Source organism: Ursus arctos, unplaced genomic scaffold (genome assembly GCF_023065955.2).
Source record: "Ursus arctos isolate Adak ecotype North America unplaced genomic scaffold, UrsArc2.0 scaffold_21, whole genome shotgun sequence".
NCBI lineage: Eukaryota > Metazoa > Chordata > Mammalia > Carnivora > Ursidae > Ursus > Ursus arctos.
Genome location: NW_026622886.1, coordinates 1,728,657 through 1,751,588, shown reverse-complemented (window position 1 = coordinate 1,751,588; position 22,932 = coordinate 1,728,657). Strand labels below are relative to the sequence as shown.

The 22,932-nt window shown below is 38.5% G+C and overlaps 1 protein-coding gene across 2 annotated transcripts in view; it reads left to right on the top strand.

Moving 5' to 3' along the window:
* The window catches only part of XPNPEP3 (X-prolyl aminopeptidase 3), a 68,647-nt gene that overhangs the window by 41,264 nt on the left and 4,451 nt on the right, over positions 1–22,932 (top strand). For both annotated transcript variants that reach the window (XM_026479569.4, XM_026479570.4), the window contains exons 5-9: positions 3,133–3,195; positions 4,010–4,123; positions 11,525–11,610; positions 21,033–21,213; positions 22,278–22,398. In XM_026479569.4, coding sequence (XP_026335354.1) covers positions 3,133–3,195; positions 4,010–4,123; positions 11,525–11,610; positions 21,033–21,213; positions 22,278–22,398 — 565 coding nt within the window. The remainder of the gene's footprint in view (positions 1–3,132; positions 3,196–4,009; positions 4,124–11,524; positions 11,611–21,032; positions 21,214–22,277; positions 22,399–22,932) is intronic.

Genomic DNA, 22,932 nt, shown 5'->3' with positions numbered 1-22,932 from the left:
AGAAAATGAGCAAAGGGAAAAAAAAAAAAGACAAACCAAGAAACAGACTCTCAGCTATAGAGAACTATAAAGAACAAACTGATGGTTACCAGAGGGCAGGTGGGTGGGGGGATGAGTGAAATAGGTGATTAAGGAGTGCATTAGTGGGGCACCTGGGTGGCTCAGTCATTAAGTTTCTGCCTTCGGCTCAGGTCGTGATCCCAGGGGCCTGGGATCGAGTCCCACATCGGGCTCCCTGCTCAGCAGGAAGCCTGCTTCTCCCTCTCCCACTCCCCCTACATGTGTTCCCTCTCTCCCTGCCTCTCTCTGTCAAATAAATAAATAAATAATCTTAAAAAAAAAAAAAGTGCATTAGTGATGAGAACTGAGTGATTAAAAACAGAAAGGGACGCCTGGGTGGCTCAGTTAAGCGTCTGCCTTGGGCTCAGGTCCTGGGATCAAGTTCCACATCAGGCTCCTTGTTCAGCAGGGAGCCTGCTTCTCCCTCTGCCTACCATTCCCCCTGCTTGTGCTCTCTCTGTCTCTGACAAATAAAAGATAAAATTAAAATAAAAATATAAAAATAAATTTAAAAAATTAAAACACACACACAGAAAATAACAAGTGTTGGTAAGGAATTGGGAAAGTTGGGACATTTTTACATTACCAGTGCGATTGTGAAATGGTTCAGCCACTGTGGAAAATAGCTTGGAGATTTCTGAAAAACTTAAACGTAGAATTATCACGTTGCAAGTTGGTACAGCCACTTCGGAAAACAGTGTGGAGGTCCCTTAAAAAGTTAAAAATGGAGCTACCCTCTGATCCAGCAATTGCACTACTGGGTATTTATCCCAAAGATACAGACGTAGTGAAGAGAAGGGCCATATGCACCCCAATGTTCATAGCAGCATTGTCCATAATAGCTAAATTGTGGAAGGAGCCGAGATGCCCCTCAACAGATGACTGGATTAAGAAGATGTGGTCCATATATACAATGGAATATGACTCAGCCATCAGAAAGAATGATTACCCAACATTTGCAGCAACATGGACGGGACTGGAGGAGATTATGCTAAGTGAAATAAGTCAAACAGAGAAAGACAATTATCATATAGTTTCACTCATTTATGGAACATAAGAAATAGCAGGAAGATCGGTAGGAGAAGGGAGGGAAGAATGAAGGGGGGTTAAACAGAAGGGGGAATGAACCATGAGAGACTGTGGACTCTGGGAAACAAACTGAGGGCTTCAGAGGGTGGGGAGTGGGGGATTGGGATAGACCGGTGATGGGTATTAAGGAGGGCACGTATTGCATGGAGCACTGGGTGTTACACGCAAATAATGAATCATGGAACACTACATCAAAAACTAAGGATGTACTGTATGGAGACTAACATAATAAAAAAAATGAAAAAAAAAAAAAGAATTATCACATGACCTAGCAACTGTTCTCGTAGGTATATACCCAGAAGAATTAAAAACAGGTACTCAATCAAATATTTGTTCACAGAAGCAGTATTCACAATAGCCAAAAGATGCAGAACAACCCATAGATCCATCAGTGGATGAATGCATAGACAAAAGGGGTGTGTGTGTGTGTGTGTGTGTGTGTGTGTGTGTGTGTGTGTGCTTGCACAGAATTTCTCTATTTAGTCAGTTTTGAAAGGAAATTAATAAAAAGACAAAGGGTGCGGCCAAGAAAAATCCCTCTTTTAAGTGAGTAAGCCTCAGTGGAGATAACACACTTTTTCCTTTTTTTTTTTTTTTTTTTTGCTTTAGCTTCATGCTAAAAATGTAGCACTAACAAATTATTCATCAATATTCGTGTGTGTGTGTGTATACATACATAAGTATCCTTTAACTTTCATTGTAATTGCTAATTCATTTAGCAGATATTTATTATTTACTATGGTGCCAGGTACTGTTCTAGGTTCTAGAGACACAGTGGTGAGCAACACAGAGTTGCCGTGTGTCCCTGTCCCTGACTATACAAATATGCTGTATAGTCAGCTGGAATTAAATGCTGTGAAGAAAAAGGAAGCAGTGGCAGGGGATGAAGTGTGGTGAAGTGCTGAGTGAGTTAAGGTGGTCAGGAAGGCCTCTCTGAAGATGAAACATTTGAGGAAGGATCAGAATGGAAACAGGAGCAAGCCATGCAGCTGTTCCGATGGCCAGCCCACTTGCTTTCCCTCTGTTCGGCTTTATGATGATGTCATTGCCTTGTATTTGGAGAAACGTTACTAAAAACATTCCTTCCCACGTTGCCTTCACTCTTAGAGCATAACAACTCGAGAGAAATTCCTTTCTAATGGTAGAATCGTATAATCCAATCCCTGTGAAGCTGATTCGTTTTTATCCCACAGACATGGGAAATATAGCTGACAGTTTCCCTTTTCACACTGGCTACTAGAAAACTCAGATAAATTTGCGGCCCATCCATAGTTGCCATCGTAATCATAAAGGTCATTATGGTATGCATTCTTAGTTTTTTGAGCTCCATTCTACTTGAGGCTTGCTTTTCTTTAACTCTGCCATGAATTTATGCCATCTTGTTGAATTTTGTGTATCCATGTAATCTAATCAGAATCTTTTTTGAAATAAACATGTATGTTCATAAAAAAAGAAAACACAGGTGGAATGGCTATCACAGAGAAATGAAGTATTTATACTGTAGGTCACTGATTCTGAACTTGGGTCAGTTTTGTCCTTCAGTGGGTATTTGGCAATATCTGGTTATCAGAGTTGGGGAGTGCTGCTGGCACCCTACAAAGAGTTACCTAGTCCAAAATGTCGCAGTGCTATGGTTGGGAATCCTTACCATAGACTGGACCATTCAATCCCTAATTTCATACATTTCTGGGCTACTTTGTTACATAAATGACAGATGTGTTCCCATATGGCTTACTCTGGCATACCAATGTATATTCTAAGTTGATTGTTGAGTTGCCGTTCCACTCAATCTCTTATCAGTCAAATAGTCCTGAAAGCAATAGTTTTCTCTTCAGAAATCTATATTATCACACCCAGAAAGTTACAACTTCAGGTCAACAGAATTGTGGAGACAGGCGCTTTTCATTTGAGCTCCGGTATTTTGAATGTTTGAGTAAGCAACATATTTAAAATGAGACTATTCATCCTGCATTCTGTTTACAGGCTTTCATAGAGACCATGTTTGCCAGTAAAGCTCCTGTGGAGGAAGGCTTTCTTTATGCTAAGGTGAGCTTTAAAAGACTGGAAAGGTTTTACTGGAGGCAAAAATAGTAAGTAAAGTAATTTCATTGATTCGCAGATGGCATCCAGTTGGGGCTTTCACGTAAGTGACCAGGATATCAGCAGAGAGGATTTGGTTCTTAAATGTCACTGATAATTTATTAAATGTGTCTAAAATACACAGAGCTACAATTGAATGAAGAAAATTGCAAAGCAGAACAGATGAAGAAGCAAAGACTTAGTCAGATGTGAGCGGAGAATACTGTTTAAGTGAACGTAAAGGAGGAGAATCAGAGTAGTACCGGAAAGAGCAGCAGCTGCTCGCCAGTCTCCAGCTCCATCCTTGGACAAAGTGAAATTAGTAGAATTTACCATTTGCCTAGCATCCTTTTTCACTTTTCCAGCACATGTAGGTTGGTAGCTATTTGAAAAGTTGAAATTAGTAATGCAGAGCTGCTGTTAAAACTGCAAACTGTATTCCAGTGTTTATCTAAGTAAGAATAAAAAACAGGAACTTTACTCGACTGTATCTCTGTACTCAGCCTTGATCGTAGGTTTTCTGTGTTCTCTTCTGGACTTAATTTGAAAATCATAGGAAATTCAGAGCACTCAGAGGAACAGAACAGACTTAATAATAGGGTCAAATAACAGAATGGGGGGCAAAATAAAAAATAGACCAGGATTGCGGCATAAGAAGTTTGGTTGGATTTGATAACTCGTTTTCCAGTAATGATGGAAAAGAAGTACTTGAATGGAGGGATGGGCTGGCATAGCCCTGAGGAAATCCTGTCTTCTGTCATGCTTGGCTCTTGTTTTTCAGTTTGAATTTGAATGCCGGGCCCGTGGTGCAGACATCTTAGCCTACCCGCCAGTAGTCGCTGGAGGTAATCGGTCAAACACTTTGCACTATGTGAAGAATAATCAACTCATCAAGGTACGCGAAATGCCCTTCAATGCCACTTCCTGTGGTGCCACTTCTAAAGCACTTTATTGTTTATGAAATGATTTTAGAGACATTATCTCATTTGATTCTCGCATTAGCACCGTGAGATAGGAGCAGTTATTAACATGCCTGTTCAACAGATGAAGAAAACAAACTTAAAAAATTAGGCAACTCATTAGGGCAGAGCTGAGAATTCTACTCTAAGCCTCAGCTCATTTTTTTTTCCACTCACATTTTTTAATAACACTCCCTCTCAAAGGATTTGGGCAACAGTGGGCCATGCATATTTTGGGAGCAGACAGATTTTAATAGTACCTTATTAGCTGTGAGGGAGCTTATCTTTTATGGTTTTCTCCCCAAGTGACTATACAAGTAAAGAATTATATATGCCTTTATCGAGTCCACTTTTTTTTAAAGATGGGGAAAGAGGTTTTTGTTTTGTTTTGCTTTGTTTTAAAATGCAGCATTTAAACTCATGACCCTTAGATCAAGACGTGAGCTGAGATCAAGAGTCAGACTCTTAACCAACTGGGCCACGCAGGCACCCAAAGTCTGTTTTAATTATCTGTTTTAATTTTCAATAATTTCAGAAAAATAAATGTAAAAAATATGTAAATCATACAGCATATTTTTTAAATGAATACCCATGAACTGATCACTCAGCTCAGGAGCGAGAACATTACCAGTTCCGTCCATCTACTTATGTGTCTTTATGCTCTACTATTCAATTGCCTCCCTCCCAGAGGTAACTAACTGGTTATCCTAAATTTTTGTATGTCTTCCCTTGATTTTTTAAGTAGTTGTATCACGTATACATGATTTCCCAAACAATATTAATTAGTTCTGCTTGTTTGTGAACAACATAAAATTATACGCTGCTGTATATAGTTTTTTGGAACTTTTTTTTGTTCGTAAGTGTGATAAGATAATACGGATTTTTTTCCCCAAGTATTTGTATCTGGTTTTTTTTTTTTTTTTTTAAGATTTTATTTATTTATTCGACAGAGATAGAGACAGCCAGCGAGAGAGGGAACACAAGCAGGGGAAGTGGGAGAGGAAGAAGCAGGTTCATAGCAGAGAAGCCTGATGTGGGGCTCGATCCCATAACACCGGGATCACGCCCTGAGCTGAAGGCAGACGCTTAACCGCTGCGCCACCCAGGCGCCCCGCCAAGTATTTGTATCTGTTTATACTCCTAACGGTGGTGTGTAATTCTGTTGACCACATCCTCGCTATCCCCTGATGTTGTCAGACTTCTTAATTTCTGCCATTCTGACTGGCATAAAACAGCATCTCATTGTGATCCTTAATTTCTGTTACCTTAATTACCAGTGAAATTAAGCATCTTTTTTATCTTTACCGCAGCTACTTTCAACTTGCTAATGTGTTGTTTAGGATATTCTGATTTGTGTTCATGAGAGAGATTGGCTTATTTTTCTCATACTGTCTTTTTCTGATTTTCGTATCAAGTCCAAACTAAGCTCATCAAATGGGTAGTTTCTTTTTTTAATATTGTGAAATGATGTAAGCTAATGTTGTTTTGAAAATTGGGTGGACTATACCTGTAGAACTATTTGGGCCTGATACTTTCCTTTGTAAACTTTAACTACTGATTCAGTTTCTTTAATATACCAGAGATTTCTGTTTCTTTTTTTTTCTTTTTGACATTTCTTATTATAAAATGTAACTACTGGTAAAGTACTTAAAACATAAAGGAACAGTTTAATGAGTAATTATTAAGTGGACACCCATGTAACCGTTACCGTGTCCAATAAAACAAGTATTGGCAAGCTACAGCTCTCTGCACCAAATCCAGCCTGCCACTTCGTTTTGTGAATAAAGTTTTATTGGAATACAGCTGTTCCCGCTTTCTTCCCACAATGGCAGAGTTGAATAGTTCCACCAGAGACAGTATGGTCCACAAAGTAAAAAATATGTACTGTCTAGCCCTTTACAGAAAAAAACTGTGAATCCCTGAAACAGGACATTACTATCCCTCCACCTCTAAGAAGCTTTTCCACCACCTGGTTCTTCCCAGTGATAACTTCTTCTCTCCGTGGTGGGATAACCACTCTTCTGATTTTGATAGTCATCATTTCTTTGCTTTTCATTTTATTTTACTACTAATAAACAATGTAGTTTAACATAGTTTGGCCTTAGTCATGTTTGAACTTTATATATTTGAAATATTATGTCTCTGTCTTTTTCATATAATAGTAGGTTGCTGCATACAACTGCAGTTTGCTCATTTTAATTGTTATAGTATAGAACAGCAATTAAAGTGTGGTCGTGAGGTTAAATACATTTTTATAAGGACGTTATTTGTCCTTTCCACTCTCATTCTCTCAAGTGCCCAAGGAAGTAACCCCGCGGCTTTATGACCTGCAGTATCATACCAGATTGAAGGGGGAGAAGTAGATATGAGATTCTAGCTGTTTTCTGTTATGCTAGACAAAGAGGTTTGCAAAACTGTACAACAATGCCACATTTCTAACTACATATTTTTATTTAGAAAAATTGTTACTTTTCATTAAAAATGTTATTTATCTTAACGTGTAATGGGTTTATTGTTTTTTTTAAATGAATTAGCAAATACTATAAAGCTTTCTCAGTTTTAATTTATTGGTGTGATAAATATCCATGGGTGGCCATTTATATAGTTTCTAAGTTTTTACCATTATGAACAATGTTCTGTGAATGTTCCTGTATGTTATTCCTAGTGTACAAGTTATCAAGTTTGTCTAAGGGACACATAATAATGGAATTGATGGGTCATAGGTATGCATATTTGCACTTTAGTAGAGAATACCAAACATTTCCAAGTGTTTATCTCAGTTTATACTTCACTTTTCCGAGGCAGTTTGATAGGTTATATTTTTCTACCATTTTGTCTAAATTTTTAAAATTACTCAGTATTGTCTACCTTTTAATCTTTTATAATTATATGTACCTTTTACATTCTTGATATATTTTACATTTTCTCTCTTTTTATTCTTTTCTTTCTTTCTTTCTGTTTCGTTTTTGTTTTTGTTTTTGTTTTTTTATTGAAGAAGGCAAGAAATTAGTTATTAGAATTAGTTGGAAAGACCAGGGAGCACCATACTTAAAGTTCCAAATCAAACACTAGCTTTGGAGCTAGATTAATTGAACACCACAGTAGTTCCTGGACCCACTGTGTGACCTTGGGCAAATAACAGCAGTACCTGATAGGCCTGTTGAGAGGATTAAGATATGTAGAATGAGTCTGCCAATTCTGGCACATCGTCAACATGCAGTAAATGTCGTCAGGGTTGTAGACCGCCACATGTCCTGCAGTATGTTTATAGGAATATCCTGTCCTGGTGTCACAGAGGGCGGTCAGACATCTGAGATCCTGATGGAGGCAGATTTCTCACTCAGGTAAAGGCATCTGAGAATGCCATACAGACTGTTCACCAGCCACTAATTTTCTCTCTTCAGGAGGGCCAAGGATGCCCTACTTTCCAGTCATCCTGCGGCTGCCTCTGTCCAAAGCCACGGCCGTACCCTCCGCATTTGTCTGGAGCTCGGCCTGGGTACTCCCACCAGAGCAGAGGCTACAGGGGAAAGGACAACCCAAAGTCAACGCCTTTCCTCTTTTTTAAAAAAAATAAACATACATTTACCCTTTGTACCAGCAATTCCATTTGTAGGTATTTTTCAAGAAAAACTGAAACATAGATCCACAAATTGCCTTGTACAAGAATGTTTGTAGCAAGTTCACTACTAATAGACCACGTGTCCATCACCAGAGTATTAGATAAGGAAATTGCCATGTGGTGTATTCTTCAAATAAAATGGAACAAACCACTGCACTACCAATGAATGATCTCAGAAGCATTATGCTGAGTGAATAAACCATACACAAAAAATTATAAACTATATGATTCGTCTATATGAAATTCTAAAATGGGCAAAACTATGTTGGTAGAAATCAGATCAGTGGTTGCTTCTCATGGGAATATTGACTGGGAAGGGGCCTGGGGGCTTTTGACAAAACTGACTTAATTCTATATACTTAAGATCTGTGCATTTACTGTGCATACATAAATCTCAAAAACTTTGGCTAAGAAAAGAAATCTCACCAGAGATTTGCTGGGTTTTATCATTCCTGTAAAACCCAACTTTTCACATCATTAATACTATTTTATCTTTGTTTATTATTTCATTACACTGGGCCCTTGCCTTTATTAATTTCTCCCTTCTACTTTTTGTGTTTATTCTCTTGTTCTTTTTCTGACTTCTTAAATTAGATGCCAAACTCATTAATTTGCATCCTTTCTTCTTTTTTTTACTGTTAAGTGTCTAAGGATAGATTTCTCACTTTCATTATATTCCCCAAGGTTTTTCTGAGTTGTTAAATGTATCATATATTAAAAACAATAAATAAAATGTATTGTTTAAAAATAATAATAGAATGAATAACCGTATATGTATCATCTAGGATGAGAAGAACATTAGTAGTCCCCTGGGCAAGCTCAAGCACATCCCCCTTTCTGTCTCCTACCATCTTGACTTTTGTTTGAATCATTTTTGTTGTTTTTCTTCATAATTTTACCACCAGTTTGTCTGTTCCTAAATAATATACTGTCCATTCTTTAAAAACTGGAGAATAAGCCCAGTGGAGCAATACAGGGAGAGAAAAGTATTGCCATTCTTAAATAAATTGGCCCAAGAGAAAATAAGTTGAGAATTTCTAGGTCATAGTCTTGCTTTGGTTATCTGAAAGTTTACAAGGGCTTTTTCTGGTGAAGTCTGTGCCAAGACCCTCGAAAAGCTGTGAGAAACGCAGGGTACCGTTGGGGCATCTGGGAGAGCTCTAGTGTGGACTCGGTAGTAGGCATCTGGTAGAAATGTAGTCAGAACAGGCTGCCCTGTGCTTCTGCCTCTAACCACGGCTATATGGAGCTCTCAGCAACAGGCCAAAGCAGAACCCTTCTGACAGAGTTTGTTTAGATGTACATGCATGTTCACCTTTCCTTCTTATATCTTAGATGGCCCTCCTGGGATCAGCTTCCTTCAACCTGAAGAAAATCCTTTAGATGAAGGTCTGTGGCTGATAAAATTTTCTGTTTTTCTTTAGTCAAAATATCTTTATTTCATTCTCAATTTTTGGTGATGGTTATGCCAAGGAAACTATCCTAGATTCTTTTCAGTCATCAACTTTAGTATATCGTTCCCCTTTCTTCCAACTCTCAGTGCTGCAGATTAAAAACAAACAAGGGGCGCCTGGGTGGCTCAGTCAGTTAAGCGTCTGCCTTCAGCTCAGGTCATGATCCCAGAGTCCTGGGATCCAGCCTGGCATCAAGCTCCCTACTCAGCGGGGAATCTGCTTCTCCCTCTGCCCCCGACCCTGCCGCTGTCTCAAATAAATAAATAAAATCTTTAAAACAAAATAAAAACGAACAAAAACACTAATTGTCATTCCTTATGGGAAATCTCCCATAAGGAGATTTGACTCCCATTTGACTACTTAAAGATTTCTTTTCCTTTTGGGTGCGCCTGGGTGGCTCAGTCCCTTGGGCGTCCAACTCTTGATTTCAGCTCAGGTCACGATCTCAGGGTCCTGAGATTGAGCCCCCCATGGGCTCAGTGCTCAATGTGGAGTCTGCTTAAGATTCTCTCTCTCCCTCTGCTCCTCCTCCCACCACTTGCACATATGTGCACACTCTCTAAAAAAACCGAATAAATAAATAAATTTTTTTAAGTTTTCTTTTCCTTTGGTATTTTTAAGTTTTATTGTGTGTCTAAGAATAGATTTATTTTTACATATAGTCATTATGATACCTTCCCCCTCCCGAATCTGCATTCACGTCTTCATCAGTTCTAGGAAGTTCTCAGACACTGGTGTAGATATCATCTCTCCTACATTCTCTCTGTTCACTCCTTCAGCAACTTCAGGTAGATGTGTGTTTCCAGTAAGCTAATTTTCGTGTTTACATTTGCCTTGTCTCGCTCTGCCATGTTCTAGGGGACTTGAGTATAGCTGTCTTCCAGGAAGCCAGTTTCCCTTCAGTTCCCTGCTGTGGCCATCCATCCACTGAGTGATTGACTTCAGAAGTTGTTTTTTCTTTCCTTCTGGTTCCTTTCGAATCAGCATAGTTCTTTTCAATTGTCTCTTGTTGCTTATTCGTCTTTGTGGTTCTGTTCTTTATCCCTTTAAACATTTCATAATAGCTGTTCTGTATCTAATCATTCCCTTGCCTGAAGTCCTGGAAGATCTAAATTTGGTATATGTTGTTTCTGCTGACTCACATATGGTGACCTACGTCATGTGCTTGATGACCTTTGGTTGTGAGCTCACATTTATTTACTTGATGTTATTTTTTGGAAATCATGCCAGCCCAAATTTGGGGGGAATTTCCTCCAGAAGTTGTTTGAATATGCTTTTGCCAAAAGATAAGTGGTCCTAATGACCCGGGACTCTTGTATCCACAATGGGAATCCTGGATTAATATGAGAGCCGCTGGCTCATTATCCCCACTTTTTGCTGCAGGACGTCAGGGCAACATCTCCTTTTCTATATATACTGTACCACTTACCTTATCACTACTCTCAACTCTAGTTTCAGTTTTGGGGTGCCTTTTTTCAAGAGAGAAGAAGTCTTTAAGACATCTCTTACATTATATAATGTCAACTTTTCGTAAACTTTATTTGTATCCAGGATCTAGTTGTTTTCTAAAAAGAAATGTATCCTGTCATTTTGCCAGAAACAGAAACCACATCCGTCCGTCAGAGTTGCTGTTATTAAATTTATATACCCATTGAACCATTATTCTACTGCATGCTAAGTTGTGTATTTATTTATACATAAATAAGATGTACCCTGTCTTCAAGGACATAAATAGTTTCAGTATAATATGACAAGTAATAAGAGAGAGATAAACCCAAAGTTTTTTTTCTTTCCCCACATATATTGTTGATGGGGAGCAAAAGGGGAAATGATATTCTAAAGTTAAATGGTATGGGGTAATTACATTTGAATAAGGCCCTGGATACCAACTTCTATAGGAATTTTAAACATAATGGTGATAATGGCACTGTTTACGTTGTGCTGTTTACACCTAGTAATTCAGACCTAAGCAGTGTGGTTCCAGAGCCTGTGCACTAGTATGCAGTGGCCACTTTCTTGAGTCACGTGAATTCATTTGAAAAATTGAGATGCTATTTCTTGTAAGAAGGAACCAGGGAAGATTAGTCTCCTTTAAATTAGCTTTTTAAATATATATATATATATATATATATATATATATATATATATATATATATATACACACACACACACACACACACACACACACACGAGTTTAAATTAGAAAAAACAACTGATAATCATAAGGTCACCTACTTTGACATATCATACTTTTATTGCAGGATGGGGAAATGGTGCTGCTGGATGGAGGTTGTGAGTCTTCTTGCTATGTGAGTGACGTAACCCGTACCTGGCCTGTCAATGGGAGGTAGGACTTCCACATATCCCATTGCTTCTTAGGAGTATGAGCTGGAATATGGATATATTAAGAATAAATGACCAAACAAATATACAGGTCCCCTCTAGCTCAGGTTAATTGCCTTTGCAAAGCTCCTGATTACTTTTTAAGACTGTTTTATTCACCAAAAATTACGATCAGGCATCTAGACACACCTAGTTAACACACACATTCACATTTAAAAAAAATAAATTTGAGGGGTGCTCAGTCAGTGGAGTATGTGACTCTTGATTGTGAGCGTGGGATTCAAGCCCCATGTTGGGTGTAGAGATTACTTAAAAGTAAAATCTAAAAAATAAATAAAATAAATTTGGAGTTTTTCTTTTCTGATTACAAAAGTAATTCGTTTTCAGTTTTAAAAAAAATCACTAGACATGAGAAGAATCAGGAAAAGAATCAGAAAATGACCCATAATCAAGAAAAATAGTCAATAAAACCAGATCCTGAATAACCCTAATATTTCAATTAGCAGACAAGGACTTTAGAGCAGCTATTATAGATATGTTCACAGAGTTAAAGGAACATATATAAGTACAATGAGTGAACAGATGGAGAGTCTCAGTAAGAAATAAGAAACTAAGAAATAACCAGAGATTCTGGGGAGATGGTAGCCAAAGCATAGTCTTTTCCTCTTTCCAAATTGTCAAATAATAATAGAGCTACAAGGTAACAAAACCAAACACTGGGTGATAGGATATCGCTTAAACTGTAAGATTCAAACAGTTATGAATACACTGTGCACAACCACAAGGCCTGGATGGTATCAGTATCTGTGTGGAAGAAAGAAGAAGGAAGCAGCAGTAGTGGAGGAAGCTATCTAACATAGCTGAGAACAAAGGAACTCACAAATAACCAACAGCTACTCACTAGAAAGGATGGTGAGCCAATTTGAGAACAGAAACTGAAAATGGGAAAGTTTTGTCATTCCAAAGGCCTGAGGAAGTTTGAGGGTGCTGTGCTCTCTTCTCACACTGGGAAGAAACTGCTGGAAGTACAATTGAAAGTAAGCACGTTAGAGACAAGAGAGAGGAAGGAATTGAAATACCCAAATCAAAGAGGGGGAGAGGAATTGAAAGCAAGCTGCCATGTTGTTTACCCACTACACCAAAACAGCAGGGGAGTGAGCTCTGTGACGTTAAAAAATCCTTCCTAAAATCCTGCCTCATTCTAAAAGTTTAGGAAAATTAATTTTACATAAAATAAGCAATAAAAAAGTATCTTGGTTGATCTCATACAAAGTTAATTAAAAGCAAAAAAAAAAAAAATGAATAAGGAGCACATACATCCCTACTGATAATGGAAGCATACTGGAAAGACATGGCTACAAAAGAGGTCAAAGCAGTGGCCTACTATGTTAAAGCAAGCTAGAATTTTTTAAGCACATCATTCAAGACATGAAAGAACGACACAAATCAAAATTGGAAAATCTCAGAAACAAGGTGACAACACTCAGGAAAGAACGAGAAATAAAATAAAAAATCATACCAGAAAAAAGACTGGATTGAAAGGTACACACTAACAATGAAGCACAATAAAGCCTTAACAACAAATAGAAAGGATGAAAGGGAAGAAAATTGTAAAAATCAAAATGAAATAAAGAGAAAAAAGATTACAGGGAAAATGGCAAATATTTAAAATAGGCAAAGAAGTTAAAACATACACATAAAGGAAGCTCTGAAGAAGAAAATGAAAGCATGGGAACAGAACATATCCTAAAAACTACAATTCAATAAAATTTTCCTGAAATGAAAAAAATTTTGAAACTACTTTTGAAAGAGCACATCATGTACCTGAGACTATCAGCCCAGAAAAAGCAACACCAAGACATATTCTAGTAAAATTCTGAACCTACAAGAAAAAGAAAAATTCCTTTGGGATCCAGAAAAAAAGAACATGTGATTTATAAAGGAAAGAAAATTAGATTATCATCAGACTTTTCAAAAGCAATGCTTTATACGAGTAGAAAATAGTAACAGAGATACTCAAAGAACAAAAGCGTAAGTCAAAGACTGTGCAGCAAAAGCAACTTTCAGCTGTAAAGGGCACGGATCATTATGTAGAAACTTAAGGATGACTCCCATGAGGAAGCTGCTAGAGCTAGAGCTGTGTGATCTAGTACGAAACCTAGGCACCAGTCCCATGGGACTACTTACATTTAAATTAATATCGTCACATTTACACTAGTTTTTGACTTGAACTGTCGTCACGTGTGGCTAGCGGGTACCGTGTTGGACAACAGATACACAGGACAACACATCAGCACAGGAATGTGTATTGGTCAGGGCTGTGCTAGAGCGTGAGCTTCAGTTGACCAAAGTGACTAGAGACATTGACGTAAGGACTGCTGGTGAACATGAGAAACGGTCCACTGTAGAACCAAGACTAAATGAAGTTAAGAGGAAGAGAGCGTTGTACTAGTGGCTGTGTGCTCTGATCATGTAGAGTAGTACAACATTTTTTTAAATGGAGAATGGAAGGAGCATATGCAAAAAAAAAACACCTCAGTATTTTCAGCAGTTGTATTTGTTATAATAGTTGTATTGTTATTCTGAAACTGGTGTGTGTGTGTGTCTGTGGTGGGGGTTAAAACAAAAGAATAAGAGGGGTGCCTGGCTGGCTCAGAAGAGCATACAACTCTTGATCTCAGGGTCATGAGTTCAACCCCATGCTTGGTGTAGAGATTACTTAAATAAACAAACACATGCAATGAAAATAAATGAATAAATAAGAGTAAGAGATAATTTTAATTTTGTCTTCCTTGTGTCCTTGAGAACCAGGATGCATGGTATGGAAGAAAAAAAGTAAATGGAGTATAGAGAGGTTACATAAAAGCTCTGTAGTCTCAAATTTTAATTGAAATATCAATATGAACTCAAATGATTTTTTTTCTTTATATGTTTTTTCCCATTCCTTTTTCTGTTCACTGAGAAAGCTAGAAATTATGATCAACTTAGGTGCAATGAGCATTACTAGTGCCCTGATTATGATCTTGAAATACAGTTTTTCACTAAAATAAATGAGAGCTTCTTGGAGAGTTGGCTGACTCCAGGTCTGGATCAGGAAATCTGTAAGATGAAGCCTGGAACATCTTAGAATACCAGATAGCAAGAAATGAGCAAAAACCAGTAGCATCCTGTCAAAAAGATGTCCCACAGGTCAAAATAGGAAACTTTGAGCTTCGATAATGATAAAAACATAAACCCATCAAATACACTCAAATTCATGAGTTCATAATGATAATTTTTTTAAATAGTAATTTTTAAAAAGTTGTTCATCCTCAGAGGATGATGGGAATCAATTCATTATACTGAAAATGGTAAGTAGGGGCGCTTGGATGGCTCAGTTGGTTAGGCGTCTGCCTTCAGCTCAGGTCATGATCCCAGGGTCCTGGGATTGAGTCCCACATCGGGCTCCTTGCTCAGCAGAGAGCTTGCTGCTTCCTCTGCCTGCTGCTCCCCCTGCTTGTGCTTTCTCTCTCGACAAATGGATGAGTAAAATCTTTAAAAAAATAAAAATAAAGTGGTAAATAAAAGAAAGAATCAAGTATTCATCCTACCTTTTATATGTAAACTCTGTCACTGGATAACCAAATAGATTAGAGGAAATATCTCTTTAAAAATATTCCACGAAATGAATGAAAAAGAAATTATAGAATTAAAATTATTATCATTTTGCAACACCCATTAATGTATAGATATAAGCACTTAAGGATCCATGGCTGCTAAGATCACAAAAAAAGACAATCAGATATTATGTGCCTCCTATAATTTTGCCAAGTACTACATATAGTAGCCTTGCCAAAGGGACTGAACCTGAGTCTGATTAATTCTTAGGATCCAGCTGCCAATTTGTAAGAAAAAAGACAAAGGAATATGTTGAACTACACCAAGGGGATGTGTATTTGTCAGCTCAGGTTGCCATAACAAAATACAACAGATTGGGTGGCTTAAACAATGGTTCTGAAGGCTGGGAAGTTCAAGATCAAGGTGCTAGCAGGGTAGGTTTCCTCCTGAGGCCTCTTCTCTTGGCCTGTAAGCAGCCACCATCTTGCTGTGTGCTCACATGACCTCTTTTTTTTTTTTTTTAAGATTTTATTTATTTATTCGACAGAGATAGAGACAGCCAGCGAGAGAGGGAACACAAGCAGGGGGAGTGGGAGAGAAAGAAGCAGGCTCATAGCAGAGGAGCCTGATGTGGGGCTCGATCCCATAACGCTGGGATCACGCCCTGAGCTGAAGGCAGACGCCTAACCGCTGTGCCACGCAGGCGCCCCGTCACATGACCTCTTCTACAAAAGAGACAGAGGGAGAGAAAGCAAGCTCTGTGGTGTCTTTTCTTATAAGGACACTAATTCTATCTGAGCAGGGCCCCACCCTTACGATCTCTTATAACCTTCGTTACTTCCTTTTGAGGTCTCATCTCCAAATACAGCCACACTAATGGTTAGGTCTTCAACATACGAATTTTGGGGAGAGACAGACTTTCAATCTGTAATGCAATTAGCAAAATCTAGACTGTGATAAACCCTGTTTGTCGAACAGCCTGGATTCTTTAACACATAAATTACAAGGAAATGAGAAAAGATAGAAAAAGGAATCTGTCGTCTAAAAGAGACTTAAAAGGCATATCAAATTTGTTTATAATAAACAGGAAGAAAATTGTCCTGGGATACGTATTTGGGTTATAAAGCATTTTTTTATACAAGGAATGGGGAGTGACTGCTAATGGATATGAGGGTGAGGGGGTTGCATGAAAATATTCTGTAATTAGATAGTGATGATGGTTGTACAACCATATTTGCGAAAATATAAAACCACTGAACTGTACACTTTTTTAAATGGGTGAATTTTGTGATATACAAATTATATCAATAAAAGTGAGAAACATGTACATACAAATAAAAAATCACAAGGTGGGGCACCTGGTTGGCTCAGTCAGAAGAGCATCCAACTCTTATCTCAGGTATGAGTTCAAGCTCCACATTGGGTGTAGAGATTACTTAAAAATAAAATCTTTTAAAAAAAAATAAATAAATATAAAAAACCACAAGGAAATGATAGCTGTGAAAGTTAGGATAAGGATACATAGTGGGAGAATTGTAATAGTTATGAAGCACGTAGAAGGGACTTCTATGACAGTTGGCCAAGTTCCATCTTTTATCTGACTAGTCAACGTTATACTGATTTCTTAAGGTATATATTTGTTTGTTTGGCTTTCTGTATCTGTTTTGTTTGCAATAAAAGTATTTTTTTTAAAAACTAAACAAATTCTAGGGGCGCCTGGGTGTCACAGCGGTTAAGCGTCTGCCTTCGGCTCAGGGCGTGATCCCGGCGTTCTGGGATCGAGCCCCACATCAGGCTCCTCCACTATGAGCCTGCTTCTTCCTCTCCCACTCTCCCTGCTTGTGTTCCCTCTCTCGCTGGCTGTCTCTGTCTCTGTCAAATAAATAAATAAAATCTTAAAAAAAAAAAAAACAGCTAAACAAATTCTAAAGCTGAGAAGTATAACTGAAATGGAAAATTCACTAGGTGGACCTTACAGCAGACTGGATGTGGAAGGCAAGTGAACTTGAAGAGAAATAGAAATTATCTAGTCTAAAGAAGAGAAATATATTGTAGAAGAATGAAGAAAACCTCAGAGACCTCTGAGACATTTTCAAACAAATTAACATACATCGAATTGGAGCCCCAGAAATTGAAGAGAGAGAGAATGGGGCAGAAAAAAACCTTTGAAGAAATAATGGTCAAAAACTTCACAAGTGTGGTAAAACACATCAGCTTATAGATGTGAATGGCATTATTAACCACCCTTGATGGTATTGACATTTGTAGAACACTATACCCAACAACTGCAGAATACATGCTCTTTTCAGATACTTAGGGAACATCACCAAAACCATTTGCTGGACCATAAAACGAGTCTTAATGAGTTTGAAAAGACTGAAGTCTTATAAAATGTGTTCTCTGACTACAATGGAATTAAATTAGAATGTCATAACATACGATATTTTTAAATCTCCAAATATTTGGAAATTAGTGAATATATTTTAAATAACCTGTGGGTCAAAGAAGAAACCACAAGAGAAAGGAAAGAAACTACAAAGTACTTCAAGTGATAATAAAAATACTATATATCAAAATGTGTCAGATACAGCTACAGCAGAAATTTATATGTAGCTTTAAATGCTTATGTTAAAAGAAAGGTTTGAAATCAATAATGTAAACTCCCACCTTACAAAGCTATTAAAAAGATGAGCAAATTAAACCCAGAGTAAGCAGGAAGAAGGAAACAAGACCAAAATATCAATAAAATAAGAAAAAGACAATGAATAGAGAAAATTAACAAAGGCAAATGGTTGTCCCCTAAATAGATTAATAAAATTGATAAACTCCCTTGCAAGATAAAAAAAGAAGACAAAGTATCATAATCAGGAATGAAAGAGGGTATATCACTATAAGTTTTACAGATATCAAAAGGATAATAAGGTGGGGGTGCCTGAGTGGCTCAGTCGGTTAAGCATCTGTCTCTTAATCTCAGCTCAGCTCTTGATCTCAGGGTCGTGAGTTCAAGCCCCATGTTGGGCTCCACACTGGGCTTGGAACCTACTTAAAAAATAAAATAAATAAAGGATAATAAGGTAATGTGAACAACTACAGGTAGTCCTTATTGTTAGTCACAGAGCAAAGGCAAATTAAATCTCTGCATATGCACTAGAATGGCTACACTTACAAAGACCAAGCATATCAAGTGTTGAATGATGCAGTGCAACTGGAACTCTCAGACATTGTGGTGACATAAAATGCTACAGTTACTTTGGGAAAAAATTTGCCAGTTTCTTATAAAGTTAAATAAACACTGATTCCTTGACCTAACAAATCCTCTTCTGGATATTGATCAAAGAGAAATGAAAATGTGTCCACAAAACAACTTGTTCGAGAATATTCAGAACAGCTTTATTCACAGTAGCTCAAAGCTGGAAACAACCTAAATGTCCGTCAACAGGAGACTGAATACACAAGTTGTGGTTTATTCATACAGTGGAATATCACTTAGCAATAAAAAGCAACAAACTACTGATGGAACCAACACCATGATGGACAGACATTGTGCTCAGTGAAGAAAGCTTGACACAAAAGAGTACATATTGTATGATTCCATTTATCTATATGATTCCATTTATATGATAGAAAACTAAGGTGAAAATAATCAGAACAGCCTTTGCCTCTGGGTGTGGGAATACTGATTAGAAATAACCGTGAGGAAACTTTCTGTGTCATGATGGGAATACGGATCTGGATCAGTCAGAGTTCTCCCGAGAAACAGAACCACTAGGATATATTATGTATGTGTGTATATGTGTAGGTAGGTTGATTGGTTGATTTTTAAGGAATTGGCTCGTGCAGTTGGGGCTGGCATGTCTGCATGTTGTAAGGCAGGCCGGCAGGCTGGAAACTCCAGCCAAAATTGATGTTGCAGATGTGGAATTCCTTCTCTAGTATAGCAAGGCAGTTCTGGCATTTGAATTCATTTAGCGTAGGCTACCTTTTGGTGTGTATTTCAGCCAACCAAACAAATAAACTGGTAGAGCCTTTCTGTCCCTCGAGCTGCACCACTGAATCCAGAATCTCTCTGCTTAATGGACCTGTATCAGTACATTCAGCCTTATCCAGCTTTATGGTCCTTCCATCATTATCCTGCACTGTGCATGCACATTCCCACACATATTCCTAGGTTTTTGTCTATGTAAATAGGAAAAATCACATTTTTTTTCTGGATTACAGTGCACCTCCTGGTGGGTCACACTTTGTACCTAACCTTTTAGGGCCTGCTGAGAGTAGAATCTGATTATAGGTCGAGAAGCATCTGCTAAGGCAACTATCTATCCCATGGGAGGTTCCCGTAGGTTCTCAGTCAAAACAGAGTGAATCTCCTTAGCTGGGGGTAGAAGGGCTGCTTCTACTGGCAAAGACTCAACAGAATTTAGGGCTCAGTGTTCCCAGCTTCATTGGGATCAGTACATTCATTTGTCAAAATTGTACAGCTCAGATTTGTGTACTTCAGTGTATATAAAATTTACATTAAAAAAAAGAACTGTTAACTTTTTTTTTTAAGATTTTATTTATTTCTTTGAGAGAGAGAGAGAGAGAGAGGGAGGGGATGAGCAGAGGGAGAGGGAGAATCAGACTCCCCGCTGAGCAGGGAGCCCAATACAGGGCTCGATTCCAGGACTCTGAGATCATGACCCGAGCCGAAGGCAGATGCTTCACCATCTGAGCCACCCACGTGCCCCAGAATTGTTAACTCTTTAGTAATACTGTGGTGGGTTGGAGTATGGTTACACTCATAGTAGACACAAATAAACAATGTTGCTAATGGCTGAACCTGGGGATCAGTATGTAGGTACATGTTCATTATTCAATTATATTATCTAACCATTCTTATTAGGGGACGTTTAGAGTGTATCTGTTATAATTATTAAAAAACTGAATGTTTTTATATATTCAGCTTTTTTTTAATTTCAAATATTTTCTTAGGTTGGAATCTTAGAGCAGAATTATAAGCTCAAATTTTATGAGTATCTTTATTAAGGTCTTTCATTTAATTGACTATACTAACTTGCACTGCTATCAACAGTGTAGAAAATACATATATATCATGCCAGCTTAATTTTTTCTCATTTTTCCCCATGACTGCTAAAGAAATTATTATTCTAAGGACACCTAGAACTACAAGTTACTAGTAGCCGAAGTATCTACTAGCTTATCTCATGACATCTGCTTTACCTACAAGAAGTGGATCCCTTCGTTTTAGTTTGTTGTTTGTTTTTTTATGGTATAAAAAAAAATGGAGGGGCGCCTGGGTGGCACAGCGGTTAAGCGTCTGCCTTTGGCTCAGGGCGTGATCCCAGCGTTATGGGATCGAGCCCCACATCAGGCTCCTCTGCTATGAGCCTGCTTCTTCCTCTCCCACTCCCCCTGCTTGTGTTCCCTCTCTCACTGGCTGTCTCTATCTCTGTCGAATAAATAAATAAAATCTTTAAAAAAAATAAAAATAAAAAATAAAAAAAAAAAAATGGAAAGGATCAAGGGTGAGCCTGGTCTGGCCCTCCCACTACACTCAGCTGGGTGGGTGCATCTGCTAGCCTCACCTCAGGTGTATCTGCTGATCATTTGAAGGGGGCTGTTGCTGCCCCAGCTTGAAGTTATTGCTCTTCCTGTTGAGTGTTGAGGGTACAATTAAGGTCCTGTCAATACTGATATAGTGGTACTGATTAAGTAATCAGCAAGGCCCCATCATCAGCACCTTGGAGTTTTTCTAATCAAATTTAGAAGCAAACTTCCTACAATATCAGATTATTCCAAATGTGAGTTATTTGGTTTTCCTGTCCCCAGGTTCACAGCACCTCAGGCAGAACTCTATGAAGCTGTTCTAGAGATACAGAGAGACTGTCTGACCCTCTGCTCCCCTGGGAGAAGCTTGGAGAACATCTACAGCTTGATGCTGACACTGATTGCACAGAAGCTTAAGGAGTTGGGGATCGTGAAGAACATTAAGGGAAATAATGCCTTCAAGGTATGGCCCCTCTTGACCCCGGCTCTTAAAAGCACCTGATGTGCTGCTGGGTTTTTATCCTATGGAAAACTAATTAGATTTAGAAATGGTCTTTGTGACTCTTCGTGTATAAGAGGGATTTAGAGTGAACATGGATTAAAACAAAAGGAGTCAGTACTTATTTCTCCCAGAAGATGGCAGCACATTCCAGTTCGTTGCATCCTCTGTGAGTAGCTCAATCTGCAGAAAACAGAAAATGAAGTCTGGTGCTGACAGGGTGGAAATGGACACAGAAAGGAGAAGAGGTTAACTTTCAATCCCTTTGTGGCGATTTTGAAAGGATAGAAGTCGTGGGGGAGGGTGTTTGTTGCTTCAGTGACACTGGTTAGATGAACAGTATCCCCAAGGGCCCCGTCTTTAGTGAATTTCATCTGCATCCAAAATGTAATGATGTTCAGTAAAAATGTGAAACCTTAGCTCTAAATTAAAATGCCAGGTGGCCACGCCAAACAGACCGTTAAAGCATCTCATCTCTAAGTTTAGGCTGCCAGGGTTTCTTTTATCAGTAGGAAAGACACTATAAATTCCTCCTGCTGAAGCCAACAAATCTAATTAACGGATAGGAATATCCAGGCCGGTAAATGCCTAATAATTACTGTGTTAATTTGATGTTCTGTGCGTACTCCACAAGTTGCTGTGAGATACTCAGGGTCTCCAGAGCCAGCTTTCTGAGAGGGACTTGTGAACACTGAAAAGAGAACTATTCTAATATAATCATCCTCCCTCCCCCAAGAAAAGAGGTTTTCATTTGTCATAGTCATTACTGGGGTTACCCACGTCAGCATGTATGTAGTATATTAAGTAGTGGGAAAGGAAATGTGCGTTAGTTCAAAGGCCATCAGTAGAACTGCATTCAAGAGGTAGCGGTTTATCAGGTCTTTTGAGCATTAGCCCGAGGGTAGGTTAAACCAAAATGGCAGAACCCTGGGAGAAGTATTAACACATATCTCACTGACTTACACATGCCCAGCTTTCCCCTTAAGGGGTCATTGCTCTGATAACACTGTGGTGATTACCTTTTCCAGGCTGCTCGAAAATACTGCCCTCATCATGTTGGTCATTACCTCGGGATGGATGTCCATGACACTCCAGACATGCCCCGTTCCCTCCCTCTACAGCCTGGTATGGTCATCACAGTGGAGCCAGGTAAGGGCGGGTGCTAGCAGTCTTCGATCCCTTGGGACACAAAATAGTATCAGATAGAAAGGTAAATGTTCATTTTTACTTGAACCAACATGATTAAATTAGAAGAGACAGGAAAATGGATCTCTTCAGTGTAGATGGGAACTTTATTTTAGATTTTTCTCTTGAGCTTTCTTATTTAACATCACACAATTTGTTTAATTTGACTTCTCCAATAAACAACAGATGGGGAATACTTTCTATAAGTAGATATTAAGAAATAAATCTTTTTTTAAACCCTGCCTTTGCCAGGGCCAATTTATACTAGTCTCCTGTGCAGTGGTGGGCTGCTCACACCTCTGAAGCCCTAGGTGCTTCCCTGCAGAAAGCTACTCAGACGCACCATGTTCCCCTCTGCAAACTGCGTTCTGCTGCCCGCATTGCTCTCCTTCGGATCTAAGTCCCTTTTCCTGAGCTTCAGAGAGAGCTGGCGATCTAATGGCTCCCCAGCTTGATGATCCTGGGCAGTGGGCAGAATTCAGCAGAGAAGTGGGGTCA